At 47.0% G+C, this 20,999-nt stretch overlaps 1 protein-coding gene across 2 annotated transcripts in view; it reads left to right on the plus strand.

The window, feature by feature from the left end:
- The window catches only part of LOC118588492 (ATP-binding cassette sub-family A member 3), a 55,014-nt gene that overhangs the window by 9,841 nt on the left and 24,174 nt on the right, over positions 1-20,999 (plus strand). For both annotated transcript variants that reach the window (XM_036194823.1, XM_036194824.1), the window contains 11 exons: positions 2,871-3,130; positions 4,908-5,024; positions 5,277-5,397; positions 7,677-7,850; positions 11,811-11,992; positions 13,818-13,961; positions 14,195-14,324; positions 15,281-15,435; positions 15,697-15,852; positions 16,036-16,246; positions 17,301-17,451. In XM_036194823.1, coding sequence (XP_036050716.1) covers positions 2,871-3,130; positions 4,908-5,024; positions 5,277-5,397; positions 7,677-7,850; positions 11,811-11,992; positions 13,818-13,961; positions 14,195-14,324; positions 15,281-15,435; positions 15,697-15,852; positions 16,036-16,246; positions 17,301-17,451 — 1,801 coding nt within the window. The remainder of the gene's footprint in view (positions 1-2,870; positions 3,131-4,907; positions 5,025-5,276; positions 5,398-7,676; positions 7,851-11,810; positions 11,993-13,817; positions 13,962-14,194; positions 14,325-15,280; positions 15,436-15,696; positions 15,853-16,035; positions 16,247-17,300; positions 17,452-20,999) is intronic.

A 20,999-nucleotide genomic window follows, 5' to 3' on the forward strand; every position in this document is an offset into this window, starting at 1 on the left:
AAATGATTCCGTTGCTACTTTATAACTGTACTTTTGTCACTGTTATGAATCATAATGTAGATATCTGATATGTGACCCCCAAAGGAGTTGTGACCCACTGGTTAAGAACCACTGCCTTAGCCAGGCAGTGGTGGTGCACGACTTTAATTCCCAGCACTGAGGAGGCAGAGCCAGGTGGATCTCTGTGAGTTTGAGGTCAGCCTGGTATATAGAGCAAGATCCAGGACAGGTACCAAAACTACACCGAGAAACCCTGTCTCGAAAACCAAAAAGGATAAATAAATAAATAAATAAATAAACAAACAAACAAATAAACAAATAAGAACCACTGCCCTAGATTGTCAGGTTGTCACAGAGTTGTAATGATGAAAACCGCTGCACCACTCAATAGTCTCCCGAGCAGACCATGTGCAGGCGGCAGCAGGCAGTTAGGTGTGGGGGAAACAGTAAAGTCGTCGTGGTGAGTAGGCATGACTTCAAAGACAGTTTCTGGTGTCCCGTGCTCAGCTGAACCCCTCACCAGCTATGAGGCTCCCTGGGCCTCTCTGTCTGTCCAATGAGGATAGCATTAGCTGCTGGGAAGTGACCTTGTAAAGATGAGAATTATTGCTCCACCGGCACTGGCTTTGGCACACGTCGGTGACGTTACAGTCATAAACCAGAGACAGAAGAATGGTAGCACTTGTTAGCCTGTGTCGTGGGTGTGGCTAGCAAATTGCTTTTCTCATTTCTAGAGGCTGGAATAAGTGGCCAGACAATTTTGTGTCTCAGGATATTTGTTGTTGTTTTTTATTTTATTTTATTTATTTATTTATTTATTTTTGAGACAGGGTTTCTCTGTGTAGCTTTGGAGCCTGTCCTGGAACTCACTTGTAGCCCAGGCTGGCCTCGAACTCACAGAGATCCTCCTGCCTCTGCCTCCCGAGTGCTGGGATTAAAGGCGTGTGGTACCACCGCCTAGCTAGGATATTTGTATTCTAATCACTCACGCCAGTGGCCTATTCCCCAGTCTGTCCTGAGGCTGAGAGCTTGGGACCTCAGGCTTCCTTTTATCTACTAATCTTAAATCCACTTCTTCCTTGGGTTCATCTCTCAGATCTTGTATACTTAGGGTGCTGTGCTTGCTACTCCTACAGGTCAGACCCCTTTGGGAGGCCAGAAACTACCTAGCGTAGATCAAATTATCCCTAAATTCCCCCTTCCTAATCATCCAAAACCTTTGCCTATTTGAGGCAAAGGGAAATAAATCTGCTAGTCAGCTGATTCAAGATAGCAAAATTAAAATTAAGCTGGATGTGTTGGCACTTGAGAGACAGAGGAAAGCAGATCTCTGAGCTCGAGGCCAGCCTGGTCTACAAAGTGAATTCCAGAACAGCCAGGGCTACACAGAGAAACTCTGTCTTGAAGGGGAAAAAAAAGATAGCAAAATGATTTTCAGTTACTCTGCAGGGGCCTGTGTGATTGCTGGGTCCTTAAAAGTAGACTCGGGCTGCACAGGTCGGCAAAGATTAACTCGAGGGACTGCTCTGCAGGTCTTGAAGTGGAGGAAGGGACCATGAGCCAAGGGATGTAGTGATCACTGATCCCTCCAAAGTGGAGAAGGGAAGGAGCAGATTTCCCTGACCCCCAGCAGGGACGCAGCCAGTAGACGCTGATTCTCAGTTAGGCCTGTGTCGGATTCCCTCCCATCAGAGCTACTAAAAACACAAACAAAATGACTGCTGCTGTGTCAGGCTGCCTCTCACCAAGTTCTCTCCGCTCCACTTGGGCAAAGGCCTCGGCTTCTATCTCTGTTCAGTCACTTTCCACCTAGAGTCACCATTAGGCACTGGGGCCACTAGTTTCTTCCCCTTGACAGCACTCAAGACCTGGCCCTCTCAGCAAGTACAGAAAGTGCTTCCTGTGCCTCACACCTTCCAGTTATCCCTGTTTCTCCTGTCTTCACTCTCCATGTTCTCTTTCCTGGTGTCTGTGTAGCCTAAGTTTTATCTGTTGAGAAGTTTCAGTCAGTCCATTGAGGCATGCATACAGGGTCCATCTCCCACCAAGTTTATATCAGGTTGTGTATGTTTAGTGTAGTGTGTGTGTAGTGTATGTGATGTGCTTAGTGAATGTATGTGTATAGTGGTGTGTGTGTGTGTACATGCTCATGGGTAGGCCAGTGTTGAATGTCCTGCTTTGTCATTTGGCACCTTTGATACAATGTCTCTCATTGAACCTGTAGCTCACCATCTTGGCTAAGCTGGCTAGCCAGTAAATTCCCAGCATCTGCCTGACTCCACCCTGAAATGCTAGAGTATATAGGCATGCTCATGGCAGGCTTTTTTTTTTTTTTTTTGGTTTTTTTCGAGACAGGGTTTCTCTGTGTAGCTTTGTGCTTTTCCTGGAACTCGCTCTGTAGACCAGGCTGGCCTCGAACTCACAGAGATCTGCCTGGCTCTGCCTCCTGAGTGCTGGGATTACAGGCATGTGCCACCACTGCCCAGCTTCATGGCAGGCTTTTATGAAGGTTCTGGGGATCCAAACCCAGGTCCTCATGCTTATATAGCAAGTGCTCTCACCCACTGAACTGTCTCCCAGTGCTATCTCAATCTTTTTTTAAAACATGACCGTGTTGTGGTTTTGTGTGGGTTGTGTTAATTATGAAGTAGAAGTATCACCTGGCAGTATGTGGCAAGCATTCTCTTTTCCTTGGGAATCACTGAACGGTGTCAGATTATTAGTGGTCCACAGAGTTGGGTATCAGAGGAAGTCACCCTTTGCCTCCTCTAGCCCTGCCTCTGTGGACCCAGGAAAGTCCTGTCTGTTCAAAGCACATCCCTCTCTAGTGAGCAGCACCATGACACACTGTCCTCTGTTTTTGGACTCAGGGTACATCCGTGAAGGCTTCCTGGCAGTGCAACATGCTGTAGACAAAGCCATCATGCATTACCATGCCAACGCCTCTGCACACCAGCTGTTCCAGAAGCTTGTGGTGATCACCAAGAGGTTCCCGTTCCCACCATACATCTCAGACCCATTCCTCATTGCCATCCAGTACCAGCTGCCTCTCCTGCTCATGCTAAGCTTCACCTATACCTCCCTCAGCATCATCCGGGCTGTGGTGCAGGAGAAAGAGAAGAAACTGAAGGTAACCCTCTGTGTGTGGCTTTGCAATATATTGCAAGTCAGTGTGATAATGGCCCGGCCACAGTAATGGGTCCTGGGACTCCTCAAAAGAATTGGCCTGTCTCAAGGCTGCTGCCATCTGCCAGGGCTCCTTCCTGTATGCTGGAACCATTAGAGCCAGGATGCGGTATGGACACCCACTATGGCACAGGTTCTTTGAAATCAGTCTGCTATGCCTAGATTCTGATAACAGTCATGTTCTCTACCTGAAATCTCCAGGCAGCACTTGAGGAGCTGAATTGTGTTGTTTTTGTTGGTTTGGTTTGGGTTTTTGTTTGTTTGTTTGGTGGGGTTTTTTTTTTGGTTTTTTTTTTTTTTTTTTTTTTTGAGGTAGGGTTTCTCTGGCTGTCCTGGAACTCACTCTGTAGCCCTGGCTGTCCTGGAACTCACTCTGTAGCCCAGGCTGGCCTCGAACTCACAGAGATCCCCCTGCCTCTGCCTCCCAAGTGCTGGGATTAAAGGTGTGCGCCACTCAACTTGTTTTTCTGTTTTCTTTTTTACATTATCTTTATAACTTTTTGTTTGTTTCTTTCTTTCCTGCCTCTGCCTCCTTCAGCAAATCCTACCGGCGTGTGCCACCACAGCCGGCTATCAGAAAGTTCTTTTCCTGTAATATGTTTTGATTGTCTTACCCCTCCCCTGATATTTTGTTTCTGTGTGGAACTCAGGGTCTCAAGAATGTAAGCACTCTACCACTGAGCCACACTTCAAGCAAAGAGATGGATTCTTAGTTTACTCCACCACTGGCTTTGCAACCTTAGATTCCCAGAACCCGTAGGCAGCATTGGTCGGTGGAGGAGCTGATCCTAGCCACTTGGTGAACAGGCAAGAAAGGAAGGTGTGATCAGAAATGCTCCAGATCACTTTACCCTATTTTTCCACAGAGACAGGATGGAGCTTTCCCTAAAAGGGTTTTGGGCTTCTGCTTCAAAGTGGGAAAGCAAATGAACGGATGCCCAAGTCTCTTAATGTGTGTCCACAGCCACACACTGGTGAAGGCTCACAGCCCAGGAGGCTGCTGTCAGTGTGGTTGGTAGCCTGCAAGGTCTTCTGCCAACCTTAGGAGGGGGCCCGGCTGGGCCTCTGGACTTGAATGCCCGCTGACACTCCTAGCCTCTCGGAATCAGCTCAAGTAATGTGAAGACTTGGGAGCATACCTTGGGAGTTTGGAATTGCTCCATAGCATACAAGGCATCCCTGAAGGACTCAGAGAACTCACCAGCTCAACATCTATTGGGTTCTTGTATCAGGCCTGAATGAGGCACAAGCAGGGGGGCGGGGTTGTCTCCTGGCATGACAGAGCTTCCAGTGGACTTAGCTCTCATGACACAGAGCAGACCAGGCCATGCTGAGTAGTGGGCTGGGGAGTGAGGCAGACCATCATGACTTAGGAAGAAAGGGCAGTTAGTGCTGATTGACCATCAGGGATAGCCTCCCAGATAGGATAGCTTTTGACACCAATTGCACAGTAGAAAAGGGCTAGATTCTCACACCACAAGACAGGGCTAAGAGCTGCTGACAAGAACTAGCATGACAGACCACAGCCTTCTCTTTCTCCTCATGTGTGCTGGATAATTCCTGCCTGTGCCCTGCAGCACAGGAATCCTGGTCTACCCTCCTGCTCTAGAGATGCCTCTGTGTTTTTAGAAGCACCTGGCACACATCGGGCTATGGGGAAAAGCTAGTAGCATGCAGACAGGAGAATAGCCTGACTGTGGGATGCCTTCTCCCTTTCACAGGAGTACATGCGCATGATGGGCCTCAGTAGCTGGCTGCACTGGAGTGCTTGGTTCCTCATGTTCTTCCTGTTCTTCCTCATCATGGTCTCCTTCATGACCCTGCTGTTCTGTGTCAAAGTAAGTGTCGCTTCTGTAAGGGCTTTGGCAAGAAGAGGGTGTGGAGATCCCTGCACTTAGGCCAAAGAACATGCATGGCCACTGACCTCAGGGCAAGTCTTTCCCCTGCTGGAGAAAGTAAGCAGGGTTTCCCACTGGCTGAGGCAAGGATCCCTTCCCATCCAGCAGTGTCCCTGGGACCTTTTGGCCTGTCCTTGTTCCTTTCTGCCTTCCCTGCCTCACCCTACCCCTCTGGGGCGGCCTGTCCTGCAGGTCAAAAAGGACACAGCAGTCCTGTCGAGCAGCGACCCCTCCCTGGTGCTGGCCTTCTTGCTGTGTTTTGCAATCTCCTCCATCTCCTTCAGCTTCATGGTCAGCACCTTCTTCAGTAAAGGTGAGTCCTGTTGTTCCCCTAGGTAGAGGACTGGGGTGATACTTGCCTAGGGAAATGAAGGGGATTTGTGCATGGTTACAGTGTCGAAAGCTATGCATTTTGATCACCCAGAGGCTGAGTTGTCGGAAGGGAGGACTCTGGAAAGGGCGTGGCTTAACAGAACTGGTTTGAGGAAGGAGCTAGGTGATGAGGAGAGGGCAGGGAGGAACACAGTGAAGCCCATGACAGAGCCTCTTAGAACTCCTCCAGGAAGGAGCTAGGTGATGAGGAGAGGGCAGAGAGGAACACAGTGAAGCCCATGACAGAGCCTCTTAGAACTCCTCCAGGAAGGAGCTAGGTGATGAGGAGGGGGCAGAGAGGAACACAGTGAAGCCCATGACAGAGCCTCTTAGAACTAACTCCTCCAGGAAGGAGCTAGGTGATGAGGATTGGGCAGGGAGCACAGGCTGGGGCCAAGGAGGAGAGGCAGGATGTTTTAGGGGAGAGGGGAATTGGCAGAAGGCAACTGTAACTGTGTACTGCTAAGAATACTGGAAATAAAAGCTTTACCTGCCTGCCCTGCTGTGATTGCTGGTACTGTTAGGTCCAAGGGCGGGCAAAAAATGGGGGACAGACCACTGAAGTCTATGAAACCAGAAGCAAACGTTATTCCAGGGGGGGAAAAAAGTCACCATGGGGAGAAGAAGCTTACTAGTTATCTGAGGCCATAGCCAGGGTTCGGGCTTCTGTGACCATGACAAAGGGGGCGGGTTTCAAGCTCCTTTTTATAGCAAAAGTGAGCATCAGGCATGGGATGCATGCTAAGAGCCACACAGAAACAATCATTCAAAGTTAACTTTGGGGCTGGAGAGATGGCTCAGAGGTTAAGAGCACCGACTGCTCTTCCAGAGGTCCTGAGTTCAATTCCCAGCAACCACATGGTGGCTCACAACCATCTGTAATGAAATCTGGCACCCTCTTCTGTATACATAATAATAATAAATAAATAAATAAGTTTAAAAAGAAAAAGCTAACTTTGGGCCGGGCGGCGGTGTCATGTGCCTTTAATTCCAGCACTCAGGAGGCAGAGGCAGGCGGATCTCTGTGAGTTCGAGGCCAGCCTGGTCTACAGAGTGAGATTCAGGACAGGCTCCAAAGCTACACAGAGAAACCCTGCCTCAAAAACCAAAACAAACCAAGAAAAGCTAACCTTTGTCTACGGCAGTCGTAAGTGCTGTAGGGGTTGTGAATAACAGTTAACCCCAAACTGCAGAGAGGCATTGCAAAAAACCACCATTTGGGTTGCTGACAGAGCTGTCCTTGGTAAATCAAAGATAGGCCTAGTTACAGGTTACCCCTATTTGCTGGCAGAGCTGACGGCTGTTGGCTTCCATCTCCTAAGCCCACCGCCATTTTTCTTCCTCCAGTCCTGTCTCATCCTATTACCCTACCTTCCTATCCCTCAACCCTTCATTTCCTAAGTTGTTTCTTCCAGTCCTGTCTCATCCCATTACCCTACCTTCCTATCCCTCAACCCTTCATTTCCTAAGTTGTTTCTTCCAGTCCTGTCTCATCCTATTACCCTACCTTCCCTGATGGCTTGTACAAACTACATTTCTCTTAGTAATTATCCTTAGTTTTAAACTTAAATGCTTTTCAATTTTTCCTAAAAATGAGTATGTCTCAATCCATACCACACCATGAATTCCCAAACTCCCTACTAAGTAATTTTATTGTTGTTTTTTTTTAAGCCGCACAATAGTAGCTTAGTTGCTATTTTACATCCAAGCTGTTGCCAGCCTGTTTTATACACACACATTTTTATGTGTGCACTGCTTCAGTGGGCAGAAGATCTCCTTGAGGGGCCTGATAATGTCAGAAGGAGCTGTAGTTGCTCAGTGCTGGGTTTGGGGTGGGGTGGGGTTCTGTAGCAGGGTTTGGGGTGGGGTGGGGTTCTGTAGCTGGGTTTGGGGTGGGGTTCTGTAGCTGGGTTTGGGGTGGGGTTCTGTAGCTGGGTTTGGGGTGGGGTTCTGTAGCTGGGTTTGGGGTGGGGTTCTGTAGCTGGGTTTGAGGTGGGGTTCTATAGCTGGGTTTGGGGTGGGGTTGGGTTCTGTAGCTGGGTTTGAGGTGGGGTTCTGTAGCTGGGTTTGAGGTGGGGTTCTGTAGCTGGGTTTGGGGTGGGGTTCTGTAGCTGGGTTTGGGGTGGGGTTCTGTAGCTGGGTTTGGGGTGGGGTGGGGTTCTGTCTGAACCACTGTCACTCCTGGCAAGCTCAGAGCACCTGTGTTCCCTCTCCCCACAGCCAACGTAGCAGCCGCCGTGGGTGGCTTCCTGTACTACTGCACCTTCAGCCCCTACTATTTCGTGGCTCCTCGGTACAACTGGATGACGTTGAGCCAAAAGCTCTTATCTTGTCTCCTATCTAATGTGGCCATGGCAATGGGAGCCCAGCTCATAGGAAAATTTGAAGCCAAAGGTGAGTCTTATCCTCAGTAGTAGGTCCTCAAATCATGACTTGCTAATTCATGCAGCTTAGGGAGCATCTTGCCTAAAGAGTTTCCAGCAGTTAGACTCACCTCAGGTGGAAAACAAGCTGATTGGAGCACCCGAACTAGAGCTTCCTCAGCAGATAAGCACTGAGTGTGTAAGGAGAGCTGGCTTGACCCTAGCCTGATGGGGAAGTAGCTCAGATAAGGTCACTAGGAGCCAGACACAGCTAAGGGCCAAAATGCCCAGAGATGTTGGTCACCCCACCTGCACTGTCCAATGACCAGATTTAACCAATTGCCTTGAGTGTCTTCCTACTTCTGTTTTAGAGTTTTCTAAATGTATTTTTATTTTCAACTCTGGTGTGTGAGTGTGTATGTGTACACGAGTGGGCTCAGGGTGTGTGCACATGTGAGTGAAGGTGCCACAGAGTCAAGAAGAAGGTATCAGATCCCCTGGAGCTAGATTGTGAATCACCTGATGTCGGTGCTGAGAATCCAGCCCTCTGGGACAGCAGCCAACGCTCTTAACCTGTCTCGACATCCCCTTTAAAAACTTTTTTATTACATTTTTTCTTGCGAACATGTATATCACACAAGATCATACATGTGCCACAGAGCATGTGTGGTGGTCAGCAGACAACTGCCGAGAGTCATTCTTCCTTTCTCTGTGTGAGTTCCTTCTTCTAGTCAGATGTCTTTGTCTGTTTGTATTGCTATCACAAAAGTACCTGAGACTAGGACATTTGGGAAGAAAAGGATTTTATTTTTCACAGTTCTGGAAGCTGGGAAGTTTTAAGATGTGATACCTGGTAAGAGCCCAGTCAGTGGCTGCTTCCAAGATACCATCATGTATGTTGTTCCTCACAGAGTAAGGGACTGGAAGAGAAACACTTTTCCTGTAGGACCTTTTTTATGGCGGCTTTGGTCCTTTTGTTTTTTGTTTTCTTTTTCAGGACAGGGTTTCTCTGTGTAGTCCTGGCTGTCCTGGAACTCACTCTTTAGACCAGGCTGGCCTTGAACTCACAGAGATCTGCCTGCCTCTGCCTCCCCAGTGCTGGGATTACAGGCGTACCACCACAGCTTTGGTCCAGTTATGAGGGCTATCTCCCACACTGCTAACTGGGAACAAATGAATTCAAGGCCATGCGTTCAGACTGTACCTAGGAAACCCTAGCACTGAGAAAGTCGAAGCTGGATTGTTGGTAGGACACACAGTGAGTCCACACTTGGGCTAGGGTGAAACTCTGTCTTATAAAACATAACAAAAACAAGCAAACAAGCTTCAATAAAACAGCTTAACACTTATGAAGGCCTGGGATTGTTGCCTAGCACTGCATAAAAGCAGACATGGTGGTACAATTATGTCTGTAATCCCATCACCAAGGAGGTGGGGGCAGGCAGATCAAGTCAAAACAGGAGGTTTATGTGTTTATAGCATTAGTAACCTATTGATAGAGCGTAGACTTTTTAAACTAGCAGAAACTTCCAAGGCCTCTTTTTAAAGGCCTTTTCCAGGGTAGAAGAGATGGCTCATTATCTCTTGATTAGAGTACTTGCTAATCTTTCAGAGGACCTGAGTCAGTTCCCAACACCCACATCAGGCAGCTCACAACTACAGGGAGATCTGTCGCCTCTGGCCTCCTCAGGCACCTGAACTCACATGCACATACCTACATCCAGACACATATATCTACTTACATGTAATTTAAAAATAATAAAAAATATGGGGTTGGGGATTTAGCTCAGTGGTAGAGCGCTTGCCTAGTAAGCACAAGGCCCTGGGTTCAGTCCTCAGCTCCAGAAAATAAAAATTTATTTAAATAAATAAAAATGAAAAATAAATCTTTTTGAAAACTAAAAGGCCATTTCCAAAGAGGAATCTCAATATATGACACCTCTTTTATTTCAAAGTTGCATAGTGACTTTTAAAATGAATTAATTTATTTTCCATCCTGGCTGCAGTTTCCCCTCTTGTCCCTCCCCTCCACCTCCCCTCTGCACCCCCAATCCACTCCTCCTTCATTTCTGTTCAGAGAAGGACAGGCCTCCCATGGATATCAACCATATCAAGTTGCAGTAAGACTAAGCACCTCCCTTGTATTAAGGCTGGGCAAGGTGACCCAGTATGAGGAAAAAGGTCTCAAAAACCAGTGAAAGGGTTGGAGACAGCCCCTGCTCCCACTGTTAGGAGTCCCACAAGAAGACCAAGCTACACAACTGTGGCATACATACAGGTGACCTCTTAAAATAGACAAGTCTCTAGCTGTTTGAGGGTAAGTATTCACCAAGGCTGTAGAATAAACATTCATCCAGGATCTCCTGCCAACAGAGGACTGTTAGACACTTAGATCAGGCTTTCATGGACTGCGAGTGCCTTTGTAGCTCATCAGTGATGACCTTTGTAGAACTTCATACTGGTTTTGAGTTCTCTCAGTTTTAGTGATTCACATTGACATAACATCAAATCTCATGTGTGTATTTGTGTACATATGTATATACATCTGCATATATGTATGTGTATGTATACTGTAACCAATGAAATGCAAGCCCATCTCGTCAGTTTATGAGCTTTTAAAAAATTTAAAGATAGCCAGGCAATGCATTCCCTTAATCCCAGCATTCTAGAGCAGAGGTTAATCTCTGAGTTCAAGGCCAGCCCGATCTACAAAGGGATTTTCAGGACAGCCAGGGCTACACAGAGAAACCCTCTCGAAAAATCTAAAAAAAATAAAATAAATTTTAAAAATTAAAGATGTGTTGTTGGTTGTTTTTGCTCTTTTGTGTGGGGGGGGCACCACCCAGCTCTCAAATAAATCACATGGAGTCTTTTTCTTACTTATGAACATCCGGCTTTAGCTTGGCTTGTTGCTAGCCAGCTTTTCTTAACTTTAAATTATCTCCTCTACCTTTTGCCTCTGAGCTATTTTCTTTTCTTACTTCTGTGTATCTTACATTCACTCTTACTTCATGGCTGGCTGGGGGGCTGGCCCCTAGTGTCCTCCTCTCCATTTCTCTTGCTCTTTCTTTTTTTTCTTCCATATTTCTCCTTCTATTTATTCTCTCTGCCTGCCTGACCTGTCTATCCTTTCTCCTGCCTTGCTATTGGCCATTCAGCTCTTTATTAGACCATCAGGTGTTTTAGACAGGCACAGTAACACAGCTTCACAGAGTTAAACAAATATAGCATAAAAGAATGCAACACATCTTTGTATCATTAACCAATCTTAAAATAATATTCTACAACAAAGAAGTACTTAGAGAGAATGGTGTGAGTGTGTGTGTGTGTGTGAGTGTGTGTGTGTGAGTGTGTGTGTGTGTGTGTGTGTGAGTGTGTGTGTGTTGCCTGCATTCATTTCTCTGTACCACACGCATGCACTACCTGCAAAGGCCGGTGGACTCCCTGGAACTAGAGTTACAGAGGGTTGTTAGTCACCAAGATGGTGCTAGGCATCAAACCCAGCTCCTCTGGAAGAAGTGCCATTGCTTAACCACTCAGCTCTAGTTCATGAGCTTTTGATAATACTGCAATTTACTTTTTTTTTAACTTACTGTTGTCTTCAAGATTGAAGAAAGTTGGCTAGGGGTGGGATGTAGTTCAGCTGGTAGTGTTTACCTGGGTCTCAATCCCTAACTCAGCACGTGGGAGGTGGTGCCAAAAGGATTAGAAGTTCAAAATCATTCTAAGCAACACAGGAAGTTTGGGGTCAGCCCGGAATACATGTGACCCTGTTTCAGAAAAAAAAATTAAAAAAAAAAAAAAAAGGGCTTGAAAGTTTGTCAGCTTTGTTACAAAGCCCAAAAAGAAAATAGTCATGCTGACTTCATGGTGACAGCCCAGGGCAAACATGCGTACAAGTATGAACACACGTGCCATCTAGGGCTTCAGGGTCTTGCCCCTCTTACCCAGCCCAGACAGTTCCGGATTGTTTTCTTGATACATCCTTCAGGCACTGGCATCCAGTGGCGTGACCTCCTGAACCCTGTCAACGTGGATGATGACTTCTGCTTTGGACAAGTGCTGGGGATGCTGCTGCTGGACTCAGTACTTTACGGCCTGGTGACCTGGTATGTGGAGGCTGTCTTCCCAGGCCAGTTTGGCGTGCCCCAGCCCTGGTACTTCTTCCTTATGGTGAGTGCTGATGTCCCTGTTCTTCAAGCAGGCCACTACTTTGGGGGACAGAGGTGTCCCCAGCACTCACTTGGGACCACTTTAAGTCCCAGTGAATGGCACCTGTGTTAGGTGTGGTTTAGGAAACTGACCTGTGCATGTGTGTCCTGAGGATAAAGACCTGCCTTATTCTCAGGGTCTGAGAGGAAGGGACACAGAGCCTCTGCTGTCCCCAAACTCATTTCTTTGCTCATGAAAAACCTTTTAATTTTTAAAAATAATTCCAATGTTTAAGCCCAGGCCTTACATGTACTAGACAAGCACTCTAACACTGAGCTATATGCCCTGCATAAAAACAAATAGCTTACTGGATTTTCTTCCTACAGAACAATGGAGTCTTTCTTGTGTGGGGGTGGGAACCACACTTTTGAAATGGATTGCACTTCCCACTACCAGAAGGAAACACTGTTGACCCCTGCTTGTACCTTTGTAATACTTTTCTCATTGACAGACACCTAACAAAAGCATCTTAAGGAAAGACAGTTTAATTCTTTCTTACAGTTCAGGAGAGATACATTCTGTTAGGGCAGGAAGACATAGCGACAGGAATGTACCATCACATAGCATCTCTAATTCAGAGATATCCTGACTGCTGGTGCTCAGCTCATTTTCCCCTTCTTCAGTCATGAAATGAATGATACAACCTTTATTGAATGTGAGTCTTCCCACCCCAGTGCCCAACCTAGAAACTCACTCACAGACACACCCGGAGGTTTGTCTCCTCTGTGATTCTAGATGCTGTCATGTTGACAATACTGATCTTCATAGTCTTTTCTCACTTGTCCTGTGCATGTGCTACCTGGCCCTTTTATTAGTTTGCTTGGTAAAATGGACTATACTATAAACCAGACCAAAGCTTTTTTAATTATTCTAATAGTGTTTCTGTTATTTTAAGTACATATGCCTGTGCATCTATTTATAGTTTTTTGACTTTTATCTAGCCATATTTATAAATGTATTGTTAATTTAGAAATGTATTTCTACTTAAATATATAGCTATATAGTAACTATATGAGTAAATTTCACTCGTAATGACAACATAGCAACCCCTTGTCAGCTTTCTCCATCATACACTAGCAAGTTCCAGTTGTTAATTGGTCCAGCACTTTTTTTATTTCTTTGATTCAGCAAGTTTTTGTCAAGTGTCAGCTGTTGAGTTTCATTAAATGCAAAGTGACACTATTGATAGGGAAGACAGACATTGCTCTTGTCTGTATCTGTGGAGGGAAATGCCACCATTAAACTATGGCCTTTTGGAATGTGAAATCCACTCTGACCAGTCGCTTTAAATGTGAGATGTGTGCAATAATGCAAGTGCAGTGTGCCTGTCAGTGCTGAGGACAAGACTAACAGGTCCTCAGCAGGCAGCTCACTCTCTAGTCCCCTCACCCCCGCTCAGTCACAGGGAGCCTGTCACTGTGGTGAACAGAAAAGGCAGAGATACAACCCCTTTCCTTTCCTCTTAGGCTCTGATAGTGTTCTAGACGGGGGCGTTCAGTGATGTCTCTTTATAACATTGACAGATTCCCTCTTCTCTCTCTTAAATCTGAATTTCACAACAGGCCACTCTTGTGCCCATTTGCCAGATTAAGAAGACAGGAAATGGAGCTTTCCTAGGTATAATCAAATCAGGAAACATGCTGGAACTCAGTCTAAGATGGTGCTGTGGTTAAGGCTCAGGTCATGTTGTTACACATGTTTAGTGTGTCAGTGGTAGTAACTTTGTTGATCATAAATAAAATGAACTGACACTGACCACCCTGGTATTCATGTGCTTCCATCCCAGCCCTCCTACTGGTGTGGGAACACAAGAACTGTCGTAGGGAAAAAGGAAGAAGATAGTGATCCAGAAAAAGCTCTCAGAACCGAGTACTTTGAAGCTGAGCCAGAGGACCTGGTAGCTGGGATCAAAATCAAGCATCTGTCCAAGGTGAGTCCTGGGTTCGCCTCTCACTAGCTTCTCAGTACCTGCTTCCCTGAATGCACAGTAACAAAGGTCATGTAGGGACTAACAGAGGGATGTAGCCTCTGCCCAACAATTCTGTTCGGGGTAGATTCATGGTGCTTGGTTTAGTGTCCTGAGATTCTAGGGTCATGTTCCAAATGGAATAGAAGGCCCTGAGGGCCACAGGAAGTCAAGGCAACCCTCTGCTTTATCTACAGGTGTTCCAAGTGGGCAATAAGGACAAGGTGGGCATTGGAGACCTGAACCTGAACCTGTATGAAGGACAGATAACAGTCCTACTGGGCCACAATGGTGCTGGGAAGACCACGACTATGTCCATGCTGACAGGTGAGAGGTAGTTCCATGTCCATCTATCACTGACAGGCCCTTCCCTTCTGGCTGCTTTACATCTGCCATGGATTTTTGTTGGTTTGTTTTTTTCGAGACAAGGTTTCTCTGTAGCTTTGGAGCCTGTCCTGGACTAGCTCTGTAGACCAGGCTGGCCTCGAACTCACAGAGATCCACCTGCCTCTGCCTCCCTAGTGCTGGGATTACAGGCGTGCACCACCACCGCCCAGCTGGATTTATTTTTTCATGTGTCTTTCAGTCTTTCCCTATGACAAGTGAGATGTTTATACCCAGTAGAGTTCTAGCCCCATGGCTCAGGAGAACGTATGAGAAGCCTTTAAATGGTTCCCACCATTTCAGTCTCGTCTATGAATGCCCAAACCTGATAGGATCAGTAAAGACAAATAAGGCTAATTCTCCAGCCGCAGAGGAACAGATCCACCCCAACCCACTGCAGAGAGCTGTTCTGGGCTAGGGATGTGAGTCAGTGGTGGAGCGATTATCTGGCATTCATGGAGCGCTGTGTTCAGTCCCAGTACCCGTGGGAAAGAGGAGGCATGGAGGGACTCTTCACTCCTACTGTGCTTCGCCCACTTGACACTAAGGTGCTTGGCAGTAGTACACACTTTGATACTGAGAGTGTGGCTTCTGATAGTGATAGATTCAGTATTGACACACACTGTGTGAAAAAGAGACACGGAGCCATCAAGAATGAGTTTTTGTTTATGACAAAGTGGTGTGCCCTGTAACAGAGCTGAGGTCCCATCCTTCTATCTCCTCCTGCTCTGCTAGACAGAACCTAACATAGAATAAGTGCAGAGGTCCAGGTGTGCTCTTATGGATAGGAGCCTCAGTAAAATAAGGACAATGGGTTAAGTGAGTCAGGGGGTCATTGTACCTTCCACAAGTGAACAAGATTTTTGTGATGAATTTGGGGATCTTTGATTTGGCTGCAGGTCTCTTTCCCCCTACCAGTGGACATGCATATATTTATGGGTATGAAATTTCCCAAGACATGGTTCAAATCCGAAAGAGTTTGGGCCTGTGTCCCCAGCATGATGTACTATTTGACAACCTGACAGTTGCAGAACATCTTTACTTCTATGCACAGGTGAGTTTGGGTGACAGGGACATGTGGGTGGTGACTATTCCCTTGCTAATATACCAAGGATTCTGCAGCCATCCCAGTATTCCGTTCGACTCACAGTAATCTGTTCTGAGGAGCTGTTTCACAAAAGCAAGGGTAATTATGGAAGGATAAGCAGAGTCCAGCAATGCCAAGGAAGACATCTCTTGGGCTGGGGAACTTGCTGGAAGGTTTAGCTCCTGTCAACACCACCTGCCTCATATCTTCTCATCCTCTGCCTTTCAGCTGAAAGGCCTGTCTCTCCAGAAGTGTCCTGAAGAAGTCAAGCAGATGCTGCACATCCTCAGTCTGGAGGACAAGCGGGACTTGCGGTCCAAGTTCCTGAGTGGGGGGATGAAGCGCAAACTCTCCATTGGCATCGCCCTCATAGCTGGTTCTAAGGTATAGAGCAGGGGTCTGGCCTCTTGATGCAGCCAAGTCGGGCTCCTCCACAAGGACAAACCCAGGGGTGGTGAGGACATCTTACAAACCCCAAATCAAGCTGCAGACGGCCACACAGCACAGCCATCCTGAGCCTGGGACATGGCTCTGCCATTGTCACAAGGCTTCACCTCTGCCCTCCAGGTACTGATGTTAGATGAGCCCACCTCAGGCATGGATGCAGTGTCCAGGAGGGCCATTTGGGACCTTCTCCAGCAGCAGAAGAATGACCGTACCATTCTGCTGACCACCCACTTCATGGATGAAGCTGACCTACTGGGAGACCGCATCGCCATCCTGGCCAAGGGGGAGCTGCAGTGTTGTGGGTCGCCACTGTTCCTCAAGCAGAAATATGGTGAGAAGTGTGGAGGATGAGTCCAGGTCAGCCTCTGTCTCATGATGGGGCCACTCCCCTCTGTGAAGGGTCCAGATGGTAGCTGGGCAAGGCCAACTTTAAACTTTCTCTTCTCTTGTCCACACAGAGGTGGGAATAGTGAAGCAGAGTGTCTTGAGTAGCAGGGATACCCAGATCAGGAGTCTATGGGAGTGGGCACGAGTCCCGTGAGTGATCCCCAGTGCTTTTCTACATGGTGCTCTCTTTCACTAAGAGCACTGTTCATTGCACAACCCAGTCCAGCCAATGGAGTCATAAGCAAGGATTCAGGGACCTTGTTGTGTGAAATGCCTGGCTTTCTGTTGCCACCTCCTGATCTAACATTATATACCTGTCTCCTACCCTCATACCAGAGTGCTCCTCCACACAGAGTGCCCCAAGGTTCTCACCTTACCTCTCCTGTGCCGAGCACATACTCCTAGAGATTCCCCGTTATAGCCAGAGCAGGCTAGAGAGGGGCCCTGCCATCCTAAGCGGCCATGTACCCAGTGAAGATACTGAGGTTCCTTTACCAAGAAAGAGTGTCTTCTGCCCACCTCTACTAGGGCCTCCAGAATTTGCTTGTTACTTCTTGCCTGTCTGCCCAGTTAGCCAAGCCATTGATTGTCCTGGGTCCAACATTCTTGTCTCTGAAGGGAACAAGAAAGGGCCATTTCCTGCAAAGCATATTGGACAGGAAGCCAGACAGAGCTCAGTGTGCACAGTACAGCCCCACGGCTCTTACCGTGTCTCTTCCTTGCAGCCATGATAGCATGAACCCTAATGTACAGACACACTCACACGCTTAGATGATTGCTGGTGGTTATCCTCAGGAAGGCTCTGGCTCCCAGTAGATAGGTTGTGGGAGGTGACACTCTGTACTGCATGGAAGAGCCTGAGATGTACCTGTTCTGGACCAGTTGTACCCAGTGTGCAAATGCTTTCCCGTGAGCCTGCCTGATTTGAGCCACAGAGGTGTGGCATGGCAGCAGAAGTGGGGCCACCAAAGGGCCTAATACTTGTCCGTACATTCCAGGAGCTGGCTACCATATGACACTGGTGAAGGAACCGCACTGCAGTCCTGAAGGTATCTCTCAGCTAGTTCACCATCACATCCCCAATGCCATGCTGGAGAGCCATGCTGGCGCTGAGCTGTCCTTCATTCTTCCCAAGGAAAGCACACACAGGTACGGCGTCCTAGAGAGTGCACAGATATAGACTCAGGACAGTCCCATGGCTGTGAGGGCTCTATGCCCTCTGTTATGACTGATTGGGCATCTCTCATCCTTTGGCCAGGGATGGAAGTTCTGAAGCATCCAATAATCTGGTATTTCTTACTTGTTATTTCTTACTACCGCAGAGAGAGAGAGAGAGAATGCTTTTACCTGAGTAGGACAGACACACACCAGACAGGTTAAAATGTGTTCACTTCTTGTCTGCATCTGTACCCACACAGGACTCTTCTAACACCAGCTTGCACATATAAGAGTATTGCCAGGGGCTGGAGAGATGGCTCAGAGGTTAAGAGCACTGACTGCTCTTCCAGAGGTCCTGAGTTCAATTCCCAGCAACCACATGGTGGCTCACAACCATCTGTTATGAGATCTGGTGCCCTCTTCTGGCTTGCAGTCAAACATGCTGTATAAATAATAAATAATTAAATCTTTAAAAAAAAAAAAAGAAGAAGAAGAAGAAGAGTATTGCCAAGCATGGTAGTGCATACCTGTAGCCCTAGTACTTGGGAGATAGAGGCAAGAGGTTCATTTCAAGATTAACCTCAACTACATAGTGAGTTCAAAGCCAGCCTAGGCTACATGAGACCCTGTGTCAACCTCCCTCCAAAAATAAGTAAATAAACATGTAGCAGGTACACACCCAATCATTTGTGGAGCTACCATGCATTTGCAGACAGATTGTGAGTGTTCTTAACTTCTCAGAACTAGAGACATAGTCAACCCAGCCACTCACATCACTGAGCTACCTACACTGGAAGGCACAAGAAATGCAGCTCTTGATTATATTTGGAAGCCGTAGAGTGTGTGTGTGTGTGTGTGTGTGTGTGTGTGTGTGGGTTTGTCTGTGTCTGTGTGTGAGTATACGCATTTGAGTGCAGGCAGAGGCCAACAGTGTCAGATCACCCTAGAGCTGGAATCACAGGCAGTTGTGAGCCCCCTGCCATGGTGCTGAGAACTGAAGTTGGTCCCTCTGCAAGAGCCCTACACTCTCAACTGCCTGAAGTTTCTATCAAAGGATAGGCCACTGAGGGGATGGAAAGATGGAGCACTAGCTGCCCTTCCAGATCACTTGGGCACTTGTTACCAAGCCTCATGACCTGAGTTTGATCCCCAAGACCTCTGTGGAAGAGAACCATCTCCCACAGTTGTTCTTACTGTCACACATAATCACACACATGCATATACATCAACAGATGAATGAAATAAAGTTACAGTACATTTAGTTACGTGTCTTAGGGTTATCATTGCTGTGATAAAACACCGTGACCAAAAGCAAGTTGGGTAGGAAAGGGTTTATTTGGTTTACATTTCCACATTGTTGTCCATCACTGAAGGAAGTCAGGACAGGAACTCAAACAAGGCAAGAATCTGGAAGCAGGAGCTGATGCAGAGGCTATGTAGGAGTGTGGCTTCCTGGTTTGCTCAGCCTCCTTTCTTATTGAACCCAGGGCTGCTAGCCCAGGGGTCGCTCCACCAATAATGGACTTGGCCCTCTCCTATCAAACACTAATATGAGAAAATGCCTTACAGGCTTGTCTGCAGCCTGATCTTAGGGAGGTTTTCTCAGCTGAGGCTCTCTCCTCTCAGATGACTCTAGTTTGTGTCAAGATGACATAAACAACTGACCCCTTACCAACACAGACACTTCACTGTTAAACCACAACTTTTCCTTTCTTGTTTATCCCCAAGATTACACATTAATATAGACATAACAACTGTTAGGTTTCAAACCTGGGACAAAAGGCTGAGGTGCCTATTTAACAAAGTGGACACTGGCTGCCAGGCTCTCCCAGCATCCCTCAGTCCCTACCTGTTACATACCCAGCCCCTACCCTGAACTCTCCAGCCCAGGGGGCTTGGCTGCTCTTCCCTATATAATCCTGCCATTTTGGTTACCCACTCTCTTTGTACCTTTGGGCCTCACCTGGATGCTACACCTGGTCGTCCCTACCCACTCATCACATGGCCCAACTCAGTCTGGTCATGTCCACTCTGGACTCTCCCAGATGTCCCTGCCTCTGGCTACGCTCTCCCACATATCTACAGTAAATTTCCTCCTCCACCATATCTAGGAATAATCATGTTTCTTTCCTTTTTCTTTTTTTTTTTCATTTAGCAATATAAAACATTTTACAAACTTAACAAGTCCCACAGGCGGGGGCTGGAGAGATGGCTCAGTGGTTAAGTGGCTGTTCTTCCACAGGATCTGAGTTCAATTCCCAGCACCCACATGGTTGCTCACAACCATCTGTAGTGAGATCTGGCACTCTCTTCTGGCCTGCAGGCATACATGCAGACAGAATGCTATAAACATAATAAATAAATCTTTTTTTTAAAGTTCCACAGGCTTAAAATTCTAATGTTTTAAAAATTCAGTCTCGGTTGGGGATTTAGCTCAGTGGTAGAGCACTTGCCTAGCAAGCGTAAAGCCCTGGGTTCGGTCCTCAGCTCCGGTTTAAAAGAAAAAATTCAGTCTCAGCTGGCAGTGGTGACACATACCTTTAATCCCAGCACTCAGGAGGCAAAGGCAGGTGGATTTCTGTGAGTTCAAGTCCAGCCTGGTCTACAGAGTGAGTTCCAGTCATCCAGGTCTATGCTGAGAAACCCTGTCTCAAAAAAAAAAAAAAAAAAGTAAACAAAAAATCCAAAATCTCTATAAAATTCCAAAACCTCTTATAAAATAAAAATAAGTTTAATACTTTCTTTAAGAAGGAAGAACCAGAGTACAGTCACAAATAAATCCAAATTCCAACTATGTGAGTAAGGCAATATCCAAAGTCTAGATTCACTCACAGTCTGTGGCCTCCTCAGAAGGACTTGGGCCACTTCTCTGACTCCACCCTCTGCAGCACACAGATTGTCCCCGTGGCAGGCTGGCTCCACACCATAGCCACTGCTGTCTTTGGTGGTTGCCCATGGTACTGGCATCTCCAAAATGCTGGGGTCTCTGCTGCAACGGGGCTGTACTTTCACCATCAGCCTCTCCTGGGCTCTCTTCGGGAACCCCACCCTGCCACACAGTGCCAAGCCTCAGCTGCTCTCCATGACCCCTTATGCCTTCAGTACTCGTACCACCTGGGAAACTCTTACACATGACCAAGTTTAGCTGTCAGCCTGAGCTACAACTGTGGCCACCTCTGGACCACAGCTTCTGTGTGCTGACTCTGAGGAAGCACTTCCCGGAAGATTCCTCTCAATGACGATGGTCACTCCTTAATCATAGCTAATTTTTCAGTTCCAGCTGACCCAGCAAAGCATGTTCATGTTAGTGGTTCTGGTATCTTGTTAATCACAGCTGATTCTTCATCCCCAGAACCACAGATTAATTCAAAATATGCAGTGGCCTCAATGGAGTCTTTAAGTGACCCAAACTTCCCTCTGGAACTTCACAAACCAAACCTCCTTCATTCACATTTCCCCCAACACTTATCTTCTAGCTCCCACAGAACAGCTTACCAAGATTTGAACACTGGCTTTTCCAACCCAAAGTTCCAAAAACC

The sequence above is a fragment of the Onychomys torridus genome, chromosome 8 (genome assembly GCF_903995425.1).
Source record: "Onychomys torridus chromosome 8, mOncTor1.1, whole genome shotgun sequence".
Taxonomy (NCBI): domain Eukaryota; kingdom Metazoa; phylum Chordata; class Mammalia; order Rodentia; family Cricetidae; genus Onychomys; species Onychomys torridus.